At 38.6% G+C, this 12,189-nt stretch overlaps 1 protein-coding gene across 7 annotated transcripts in view; it reads right to left on the minus strand.

The window, feature by feature from the left end:
• Positions 1–1,100: 1,100 nt before the first annotated feature.
• GRIA3 (glutamate ionotropic receptor AMPA type subunit 3) overlaps positions 1,101–12,189 on the minus strand; it is a 483,327-nt gene continuing 472,238 nt past the window's right edge. For 2 of the 7 annotated variants that reach the window (XM_019657922.1, XM_019657921.1), the window contains exons 15-17: positions 11,131–11,245; positions 8,314–8,561; positions 1,101–3,259 (exon numbers count right to left, since the gene is read on the minus strand). In XM_019657922.1, coding sequence (XP_019513467.1) covers positions 8,316–8,561; positions 11,131–11,245 — 361 coding nt within the window. In that variant the 3' untranslated portion in view covers positions 1,101–3,259; positions 8,314–8,315. Of the gene's footprint in view, positions 3,260–8,302; positions 11,246–12,189 lie in introns of those variants that run through there. The other 5 variants (XM_019657923.1, XM_019657920.1, XM_019657926.1 and 2 more) reach the window with 5 other exon arrangements.

The following is a 12,189-nucleotide window of genomic DNA, read 5'->3' on the forward strand; positions in this document are numbered from 1 at the left end:
TTTCCTTCGATGTTGTCTTTTCAGTTAATGAAAATGAGGAATAATTTTTTTAAAAATTATTGTAAAAAATGGTAATAATATGTTGAAGCCCACAGGCAAAATTAACCAGTGTGTTTATATGAGCTTACACTTCAGAATCTTCTATGAGTTTTCTTTTCCTACTCCTGTTTTTCTTCTTTTCCAAGGCTTTGTATTCCTTGTTCCCTAGCTCCCTACTGCTAGATATCTTTCTTCTTCCTTTATCTTGCTAGCATCTCAACTGCATTCTTCTTCTTTTCTGGCTTAGTTGCAAATTATTCCTTTTCCTATCCTACTAACATTATCCCATTTTCTATGGTGATCATAGTATAAAACTGGTTTATATTTCAACACTTGCTTTATTTATTGGATAAAACTATATTCCATGTTTAGTATTTACAAATCAGACTAGATCATTAGCCTTTTGTTTCTCTCTATACTGATTCTAAAATCAGTACAGTCCTAAGTTCATTATTCTTCCCTCACTCTAGATCAGTGATCCTTGGTAAAGATTTTCCAATGGGACGTTAAGTTATTGTCAGTAATTAAGTCAGCAGAACAAAACATAGACAAGAAATCAAGAGTACTAGGACTTATGCTTTGTGATGATGTGGGAAAGGAATTGAAAGTGTTTTTGAGGTTCATCAGTCCTGAGTTTGAGTACTTTCTTGGGAGGTCAGATCTGGAGATGGGAGAATAGCTGGGAGGCAGGCCTCTGAGGAGAGAGGGTCTTAAACAGTGTAGGAGACAATGAATGGGAATGGAAAGCCCTCAAGTCAAACTTTTCCCCCTTTGAATGTTAATTAAGGTCTTGCTTCTTTCTGTTTGTAGATACCATCTCACAGTTGGTGGTCCTGACAAACCTAATCTAACGTCTTGGTGGCACAGTTCCATTTAGGCAGAGGAGTCTGAGTCTGACTGCAGTGGCAGCTGGGGTAGGGAGAGGCATAAATCCTTTGTGAAAATCACCAGTAAGGTGACTATTACATCATTGGCAAAGCTTCTGGTGGGAAATAATTAGTGAATAATTACTCCTTGGCATCTGCGTCCAAGTAAACTTCAAATGAAGCACAGAAACAAAATTCTTTCTTTACAATTTTATTTACAAAATGTATTAAAACTTTGTACAATACCTCATGGCAATGAGGCTCCGTAATTTATGCCCACACATGCAATTTACACTTTTATGGCCATTAGTTTGCTTGGCAATTTTTCTGTTCACTGAAGTACAGATTTAACAACAAAAAGAAAAGAATTAGAAAAAAAAAAAAACTTCAAGTGACTACCGCCAAACCCCCATAGCTTGAAGTTAGTAGCAGATATTTGAAGCAATCATTGTTTTTTTTAAACATGCAAGATTTAAAAAAATAACAAACCAATTTACCCGTCTCTTCATTCCTAGTGAAGTTTCCTCTCTGAAAAACTGATTTGGGTCAATAAACATACATTTCTCTTTATACAGTACCTATGAAAACATTTGTGGGTAGGTTGGTTGGTTTGTTTTATACAACTTCATATTCGTACAGCGTTAGCTTCCCATGCTGGGACATTATAGCATTCAGAAGTTGAAAATCACAGTTTCATGAAAACAAAACAAAAACACAACAGCTTTTGTTTTTTGTTCAATGCCATTTAAAGTTTGACAAATGAATTATTCACTTATGACACACTTTTTGCAATGAAATGTTATATTACACTTTTCTGGAAACATTTCATTGGAACGAGACTTCTTTCTTTTCTGAAGGTAAGAGCAAATACGCGGCAAGTCAACTGAGCATCTAAAGGTCACACTTGGGAAATGAATTCAAGCTCCTAGTTTTTACAGTCTGGAAACTTCCCAATGCATGTCACTGATGAGAGCAAACTACTGAACTACTGAAAGCATACATAGTTATATAGGAGGTAATTAGTGAGCGGAGACTACATCCTCTGACTGTTCTGATGATGCCTACAGCAGGTACACAGTTACTTGATAGCCTGTGGAGCATTGCAGCGATCTTCTGAGAGTCAGTAGAGACTTCCCCAAGCAAGGACCCTGGGAGTGATGCTGAGGCCCTCAGTTTAGCGGTAGGTTTGTGAATGCATTTTAGTCTTTGCAAACTAGAAAAGGACACATGCAGTCTGATGGAGAGCTGTGGGCAGTAGCAGGCAACAGCTGGTAAGACAGACCTAGCAAGAGTAGAACTGTGGTCTGAACCCACTGGCCTGCTTTGCAATGCACTCCTGTCTCCATGATGTACACTTTAAAGGCATACTTAGCAGAGAAGCAGAGCTAAACACAGTGTTGTTTTTGAGAAAGATATTCTAAATGCATTTGGGAATACAGGCAGCATTTCCCTCACCTCAATGCTAAATACTCAGCCATATTGACTTAAAATGTACACTGAAGCAAGAAAAACAGATCTGTGAACTGAAATTCCAGGCTTCTTGGAAAGCCCCACGATCAGTTTTAGGAAAGCACCGAGAGGTATGCCTGATAGTGCGCCATCCCTCACTACACCCAAAAGTCAGTTTCAAAAGCTCTCTTAATCCCCTCACTGAGTGGGAAGTTATCAAAACATTTTCACAAAACCATTTCAAGGACACAGATAAGTCAGTTTAGTCCCTTTTCCCAAGTGTTTAAATGTTCTTAAGTGTTGCATTTACAGTCTAAAGATATACACATTTCAGCAACGTTGAAAGGAAATAGGGTGCACAGAAAATCACCACCAACAGGAAATACCAAAAACATCTGGTCAGCAGATCCTAGAATAAATGCGTCTGTCTTCCCAAACACAGGGAGTCAGAGATTTTTTTTTTAAATCAGGAAGAATAATTTTAGCTAAGATGGGCCTATTTGCTGAATTAGAATTAAAAAAAAAATGTGTGTGTGTGTGTGTGTGTGTGTGTGTGTGTATTAAAGAACATGGTGTTTGCATACTGTGCAGTGGTATCAAAGAATGGCTTTTGTTGAATTGACTTTTCTAATAAGATTTTTTTCGCATACTGGAATCTTGCATGTCCTTTTTTTTGTTGGTTTTATTTTAATTTTTTTCAAGCAAAGCAAAAAGATTTCAATGATGGTTTGCATTGTCGCGAGTCTCAGAGTGTTCCATAAGGCACTAAAGGAAAAAGGTCATTGCACCATCAGCAATATTCGTGTCATGCCCGACACCAAAGAGAGTGAAATCTGGCTCAGGATCCTTGAAGCAGCCACATTTTCGGTGATTCCTTTTGTCTCATGCCTCTAGTGGGAAGGGATCTGCAAAGGCAAGGGGAAAATTTAAATTTGAATGGGCTTTTTATTGGGAATTGAGAAGTTTATTATGGCTCAGTCTATCTTAGACAACAACACCAGCTGTTTTCTGAAATTGGCATCTCGGGGGCTGCACCGGGTTTGACTGGCTTTAGGCAACAAATCTGTTTAAATTCTTTCACCTGATGCAAATTCTTTGTATTAGGTTAAATTAGGTTCCTTCTCTACTATACAATGTACATAGGAATATATTGGCATTGCATGAAGTCTAACTCAAGACATTAAATCACTTAGGATGTAGGTATAATAGAAAGTCTTAGTGCCATTTAACTATAGATATTCAGGACAATTACACTGCTGATAGTATTCTGATTGCAGAACCTGTGACCAAGGACTGTTTACTTGGGACAGAGGGTAAACAATGTTCTATGTCTTGCTCAATTGAAATCTATTTGCCTGTGAGAAGAAAATTTGCTGCTCATTGCCAGAAAGGTGACAGCTTGTTTTTCTTAATACCTACAACCTTAGTTAATAAAGTCTGAAAATAACACAGAGACTTTAAAGAGAAAACACATTTCAGGAAAAGGCCAGAACAGTAATATCCATGAAAGGGCTAGGCATTCATGGGGTCTTTGCCCTGATATTGTGGGTCTGATTGAGACGCTGATGTTGCTCTCCTCTTGGAGGGATTAATTCGTGCAGGGGATTCATTTGCCCTGACTCTGGAACCTTAAGGCCACTTTCCTGTCTCCTCTTCAAGTTCACATACCTATTCTCCATCTTTTCCCTCTAAACTAATGGGATCCTTCTTTTTCTCCTGAGCTAACAATGAATTTTATTCCAAAGAAATGACATAATCATTTTCTACCACTGGCTCTGGAATAAAAGTATCTATATGAAGAATGTCAAAGATGCACCTGATGGCCAAAAGCCCCAAAGAGGGCAGAATAAGATTAACATGGAAGTGGGCAAACCTCTTCCTTGGAATGTTCAGAGTCCTCAGTCATATCTATCTCAGAAGCTTGGAGAAATTTTATATCTATGGAAGAAAGATCAAAATCCCTTTTTCCCTACCCATTGGCCATAGCACATCATTACCTACTGTGTTTCCCCCAAATAAGACTGGGTCTTATATAAATTTTTTCTCCAAAAATCTACATTTATTCATTTATTTATGTACAAAAACATACATTTATTCAGACAGTCATGTCTGGCTGATGATCTTAACTGGGGCTTATGTCTGGGGTAGGGCTTGTATTACGAGCATCCTGAAAAATCATGCTAGGGCTTATTTTCCAGTTAGGTCTTATTTTGGGGGAAACATGGTAGCTGCATAACTTTGGGAAAGCCACCTAATCTCTCAATGCCTCTGTTTCCTGCTTTTAAATAGGGATAGATGAAGTATTATCACTGAGGTAAAAGTCCTTTGGGGACAAAGAACATCCCCACTTCATTTATCCAGAATTTGTTTTCCACTTAACATAAAATGAAGCCTTTAAGCAGGAAATTTCCCCAGCAAGAATGTCTATGCATAGGCTGCAGAAGGAAAATCGATGACTTTGAAAACGGGCTGCATGAACAAAGTTAATATTTTTAGAAAGACTAAACAGAACTGTCTTAGAGGAAAAATGCAAATCTTTTTCCTTCACTTCAGCATCTTGAAGTCTTGAAAATGAGAAAGATTTCAAAAATATTGTTGAAGAAACCAAAGAAGCCAGAAGTAGTTCTGAATAGCAATGGAGAAATTGGAAAATAGTTCTTAAAACAATTAGCTGAGTTAACACTAGGGTGTAGTGAATCTGGAACAGTTGGCAATTGGTCTCCTCCCAAGACATGCTTGGGGGCCACACTTCCAGTGGTAGGTCAGTAACCCAGAGAAGCATCAGGAAGTAAAGAGGCCGTCTGCTGGATCTGAGGCTGAGGCATGTGTTCCCACAAGGAGTCTAACAATTCTGAATCTACTCTCACCCATAGAAAATAAGAGATAACTCAGTCCTCTTTCAAGGATGCCTTTTTATTAACCAGATTTCACCCAGATCGTATTTTTGCAGCTGATTTGCCCTTGAGTTATTTTTCCTGAAGAATTACTGGTACCATAATTTCCCAAGGCTGGCTCTGATAATTAGCAATAAAAGTGAAATCTCAGGGTGCCTCTCCATTTCTAGTAGACCCTGACAGATCTAGGCCAACTAATTGAACTGGAAACCTAATAACTAGGTAACAAATAAGAAGTCACTGTAAGGTATTCCAGAACTTTTGGGGAAATAAAAGATATATGGATGAAGAGCTCACTCTTCACTTAACCAACATTCCCCTAACATTATATCACCAAACTGGCTGAGGACAGCAGAGAGGCTTCTGTTTCCTGCTCAGCCTACTTTGTGCCTTTTGACTGGCACATGTAAGGTTTCTTTCTGGCATCCTCTGAGGCTTTTTATTTTTTTCTTGTCTGGAGACATCACACAAACTTGGAGTTCCAATTTGCTTGCTGAGGAATTTCCCAGGTTTTCTTTTCATCCTAGGGATGATTGCCAAGTTGCTTGTTAACTGGGCTATAACTACATTGGCATTGATGTCAATAAAAGGTGATTTTTGCTTTAATTAGCCTGAATTTTGCTTCATAAAATGGATCAACCAAGATGACTAAGGGAAAGCCAGAGACCCAGAAGTTGTGTCAAGTTTATTTCTGAAGCTCTTTCCCCAGGTTTGATGTCCTGGGCCTCTAGGACGGCAACATTCTGCCCAAAGGTTTGCTGATCCCAGTTCCTTCTTTCCTCCCTCCCTCCCTCCCTCCCTTCCTTCCTTCCTTCCCTTAAGTTACATGTTCTGAGATAATATTATCTACAATATTACTACTCCCTGGACCAACAGCATCAACATGACCTGGGAGCTTGTGAGAAATGTAGAATCTCAAACCCCATCCCAGGCCTGTTGAATCAGGATCTGCACTTTTATAAGATTCTCTGGTGATTCACATGCACACTGACATTTGAGAAGCACTGCTCTGAGGCTTTAATAAGAGACTGAGGCTATAGTAATTGGGGAATAGGGACCTATATTCTAAAATGGAATGGCTGGTAATAAAGAGGGTCTAGAGGCTGTGTGACCCTGAGCCCTTGTACCCTTCTGTTTCAGAGGGATTCTTTTGGGGAAAGTAGAAGTGATTGAATATACAACCTCATATCAGGTGCATAAGTTGGGCATATGGAGGCTTGGTAAAGTCAGTCCCTCAAGACTGTTTTTGTAAACAAGGGGGGCATAAACTTAGAATCCACCCTCCATTTGATAGGATGCCATTGGGATTTCAAGGTTCCTGGAGACTACCAGCACCTGGGGGGTTAGAGGAAGCATGTGTAATAAAGAATACAGCTATAGGAGGAAGAAGGGCTGAGTTCTAGTTCCAGAACTGTCACTACTTAGTTGTGTTGCCTTGAGCACGTCATTTGTGTGGCTGGGTCTTATTTACTTAAAAGGGAAAATACTTTCTGAGCCATTACCTCAATTGAGGCAATAAATGTGAGAGTACTTGGAAAACTGCTATGTGGATTTAAGGTATATTATTTCTTTGGATACCAGTATCTCAGAATTTGGGATAATTAAGCTAGGCTGAAATCATCCATGGACAATCCTGTAAAAAAGCAAATAATGTGCCCCAAATGCAATGGCCTATATAACCCACTCAAGAATAAAATATTTTAAGCACACTGGAACATTAAATGCTAGCATGCAAACAGTGCTAATTACAAATGAATCCATGTATTATACATTCAGCAATGCAATGGGAACGTTTTATTAGTGGGTTAGTTAAGTGTACTGAATGTGTTGTGGCCATGTGCTGAAAAGGTTGCAGTGTGCAGCAGGAAAGAACAACCAGCAACTTCATTAAACAAGATAATGCTTTCCATGGTGAAGACAAATGATTTATTTGGATGAAATATTATTTAAAAATTAGCTGAATTTAGATCCACAAGTGAGAAATATAAAAAAAAATGCATTTGTAGAAATTCAAGCACATTGACATTGACTCATGAGGTAAAAACATCTCTCACCTAAAATAAGGGCTATGAAGCTGCTAAATGTTCTGTTCCACTTCAGATAGGTGTGTTAGTGATGACAGCTGCACTTAAAGGTAACAAGACTATATTCTTTTGAATACTTCCAGAATGGATGCATTATCCTAATTCAAGCTTGCCTTTGAACATATCTGAATTATTGGTGGGGGGGTGGGGGGTGGGGTTGGCTATAGCTGCCAGAGTCAAAGTGGCATCCGTCAGGTTCATCTAAGTATGAATCTGGGGCAGCCAGCAGCAAGGAGCCTAAACTGTTCTTTGGGAGATACTTACCTGAATATTAGTTCTAAGAAAGGGACAACAAAAGAACTCAAAGATTAAAGAAATTGTCTCAGGCTTACACTTAAGAGAACCACTGCTCTGCTATGGAAACACTGTATTTCTTAAGGTGGCAGTACCCCACTTCCATTCCTCATTTTAACTTAGTTTCAGAGAAGTTGCTGTCTCTAGAACTGCACTGTCCAAAACAATAGTCACTAGCCACATGTGACTATTGAACACAATATGTGGCTAGTATGTGTTGAGATGTATAAAATACAACCCAGATTTTAAGACTTAGTATGAAGAAAAGAATATAAAATGTCTCACTAACTTTTACATTGATAACACATTGAAAGTATATCTTGGGTTAAATATATCATTAAATTGATTTCACTTGTGTTCCTTTTTAAAATGTGGCTACCAGAGCACTTACAATTACACATGTGGTTTACACATGTGGCTCGCAAATATATCTATTGAACAGTGCTGCTCTAGAGAATATTTTCTTCCTTTTGGGGCACAGACAATAATGTAATTACAACTATGCTATTAGAAAAGCACTACTGCCTGACAAAAAAAGCACAACCATTGTTTTCAAAGAATCAAATGGTTGCAAAGAACAGACAATGAAACAATAAACAAAACTAAGAAACAAAAGAAAGAAAAATAAAGAAAGAGACTAACATACAGTAATGTAAGGCTGATTAGTTTACTAGACCTTAACCGTACCCCTAGATCTTAACACTCTCTGTTCCATACACGTTGTAGCCTTCTCTGTATGTAGCATAATTTTGAGTGTTGGTGGCAGGAGCAGGTTTAAAGTTTTGGGTGTTCTTTGTAAGTTTCATGCGTTTGGACTCTGCCCGTGATTTGTAACAGAATTCTATCAAAGCCACCATCATGGCCAGCCCCAGACCTCCGACAAGTATATAGAAAACGCCTGCCACATTGCTCAGGCTCAGAGCGCTGGTCTTGTCCTAAGAGAAATGAACAAGGCGATTAGTTCTTGGGGAAAACAACGGCAATGGAACATTATAATACAGTACAACAGTATAGGATAGTTCTAAGTTGTAAGATAACTAAACATTGATGTAAGTGTTATGACTCAACTCTGGCAACTGACTGATGTTTCACAATAGCCAGCAAGATGGTAGATTGTGCTTCTGTTGACAGTTGTAGTCCTCACCTGTATGTTCTTTTATTTTGACTTCTTAAATCCTTTAGTACTTCAAAATAGTGTCAACAACTAAATAAAACAGCACTTGGGCACGGGAGCAAAAGTGTAAACACAAGCACAACTGAGTCCTCTGCCAATCTCAATAAACACCATTTACCAGAGTTGAGCTGTGACATAATCTCTATAAATGTAACACTCTTCATTTGGGAACTTGAAGCACTCTTTCCCCTCTCTGCCCCGCAACACCCCTTTCTCTCTTGTTTTCCTTGTAACAAACTTGTCAACAGCTAGTCTTTAAGATACCAGGTAAGAATATTAGAGGTTTCTGATATTCTTATCTGGGGAGTTACTTCACAAATGTTTATTTAAAAAGGATTAACTCTCCCCTTTCTCCCAGTGGCTGAGAAATTGCTCCTTTTGGGAACTGGTTGCTAAGTGCTCATCCTCATGTCAGCAAGTCTTTGTGCAGCTGGAACAAGGGTGCAACACAAAGAAATGGCTCTATTCCATCTTCCTGAGAGTTTAAGGAAACTGTCAGGAGGGTTCTGAATTGGCTCCATACAAATAAGAAAGCTTTTCCAGGAGGCTGATGATTTAAAAAAAAATCCAGCTCATTTTTAGCTTTTACTCTGGGGAATGTAGTGAGTAATTTAAAAAACAGTACACTTATCTGTTTTCTATTCAAAATAGGGGGAAAATTGAGGAAGCCGGTCAGTGACTTTCAGGTCAAACTGTGCAAATCTGACTAAGCTATCTGCCTGCGTGAAAAAGCAAAAACTGAACTGCTGAATCACGGAAAGAAAAAAGTTCGTGCCTTGAGCCCTACCTTGAGGTAGGACACACCAAAGGCCAGGAGACTTTCTTTGAAAAAAATAAAATAAAATAAAATAGCATTTTGTAGTCTTTTTAGAGAGAATGTAACCATTTTGCTGCTGAATGCAATTGAATGGAATATCCAAATTGTTAACTCAGTGACTTAAGAAACTTATGAAATGATAACACAGTGAGCAGAAGACAGCCATTGCTGACACTCAACACTATGTGGCTCAGCTAGTCCTGGTATCATCTAAAGAATTAAATGTAAAGACGATACAGCCACATCTGGATTCTATTTTCATAGGATCCAGTCCTGTACTTGTTTATCTTAGTAAAAAGGCCAACTGGAATTGAATCACATGGTCAGGAAAGGTGGTATATGTGTGCCTCATGTGTACAACAACCTTGCAAATAAATAGTCACTCTTTTAGGATGAATGACAGCTACACAAGTAAGACTTTCTAATACTTATGGAACAATGTATCATTTCCATAAGGAAGCTGGTGAGGCTATCTGCAAGGATGTTCTGCAGTCCATTGGGAAATTGACCAATTCCTGGTAACCCTCCCTCTGCCATGAGATTTTTATATGTATGTGGTATTTGATGGGGGAAAGGTGTTCTTTGACATAACCCATGTAAGTTGTAGTAACAAGAACAGTTTCAAGTACAATGTATTTAAGTTTCACAGAATTCCCTCTTGCGGGATATAGAAAACCAGTAGCAAAATGGTTCACTGCACAGGGAAAATGAGTGGCATTTCATGAAATGAATTAACTGATACCACAATATTAGTTCAAAAAAAGGAAAGGCAAAAATTGAAATTAAAAAGAACTTTCTTAGGGAGCAAAGAGGGGCAGGCAGGAGGTGGGGAAGAGTGTTTCATGCTTATCAATGGAATGTTATTCTGACAATGTATACCCTTAAGGAGCATGCGAATAAATTTAAAAAGTATTACAGAGATTCAAATGACATCTTTGGAGGACAGAAGTGTGACAGACTTAATGAGATTCGAGATCCAAGTAGATGCTGAACTCCATATAACAGCAGCTGGGGGGAGGCTAATCATTCTGTTTACAGAGACCAGTCTTTGTTATTTATTTCTTTGCTTTCAGATGGGATTGACATAATATATTAATAATCAAAGTTATTTACAACTACAAAGTCTCTGACACTGTAAGAGGTTAAGAAAAAATACTGTCACAACTGGAACTTTGTTTTTTTTTAGTTGTTATTTTTATACTTCTTCTTTGAATTTTGGAAGTGTGAAATACAGTAAAACCCCCTTATAACACAGCTCCTTATTTTACAGCTTTGGAAATGCAGTGGGTCAGGTTGAGCTCCCTAATAACAATAGTTCTCTAGAGTCAGTAATTGATGTCATGTGGCAGGCCTCTGAGGCTGGTATTTGCCTTAGTCCTTTAGTGCTGGTGTTATAAAGAGGTCCCACTGTGTCAGGGAGTGTGTTGGGAAGGAAAGCCATTTTAGGGTAGAAAATAAACAGTGGTTCAAAATGTGATTGCTAATCAGTACAAAAAGACCTTCAGCGACTGACCTTACTCCCGGAGTCCTTGGCTCCACATTCCCCCTTATCGTACCACCATTTGTTTTTCAGCTTGTCTAAGATGCCTTGTTCACTGAGTTTCAATACTGCAAGGTTTACAGGCGTTCTTCACGTGGGAAATAACATAAATAACATTATATTATGTTATTTTATGTTATTCAAGCTTCAAACTACTTTAAAACTATAGAAAGCGATAAAGCAGGGGGCCCTGGCCACAGAGTAATTTTAGACACTGCAGGCAACCTGAGCATTACCTTATAAAAAGCTAACACTACAGCAACGCTATATTTACCAGGGCCTGCCCATATCGCTTTGAGTAATCGGCACACACTGTTAAATAATGAGGATAGAAAAAAGGCACTCCTCAGATAGCCTGTGTGTGATGAGGAGAGTCTCCTCTCAAGTGATAATTATTGGCAGCAGCTTGCAGTAGATTTATGACAGAGGTGTGTTAGGTTTGATCTAACCAGGTGTCTTGTTGTACTTCCAGACAGAAAGCAAGTTCTATGGAGAAGGGGACCAGGCTAGAAGGGGAACTCTTTCCATATGTGAAACTAGACAAAAGGATGAATCAGAACAGAATAGAAAATAGATTCTGCTTGAATAACATGACTTCTGATTAATTGTCCTTTATTACACAAATATCTTGCCAAGCTAAAAATCATTACAGAAAGAACTGTACTCCATACACATCTTCACTCCACAAATTGAATTTTTATGTACATCCCGGTCTTAGTATTAAAAGTGTAATGTGGACCTCTGCATTTTGGATAAGAAGAATGCTTTCAACAGTGGGAGAACTAACCTATGGATTGTTTTTTAAGTTACTGACTGGCTATCTTTCTGAGATGGTCATATGTCTGTAGTCAACTCAGATCACCAGAGGGTGAACCAGATTGTTGAAGAATAGATTATGTACTAATGTGACATGACCTAAAATGGCAAACTGACTCTGCCACTGTGGATAGCACTGTGGAGGAACAGTTTAGGTAAGCTGTTCTGGGAAGATAAGACTTCCTTAAATGAGAGGCTAATATATTTCCCAGGAGG

Source organism: Hipposideros armiger, unplaced genomic scaffold, assembly GCF_001890085.2.
Source record: "Hipposideros armiger isolate ML-2016 unplaced genomic scaffold, ASM189008v1 scaffold_281, whole genome shotgun sequence".
Lineage (NCBI taxonomy): Eukaryota > Metazoa > Chordata > Mammalia > Chiroptera > Hipposideridae > Hipposideros > Hipposideros armiger.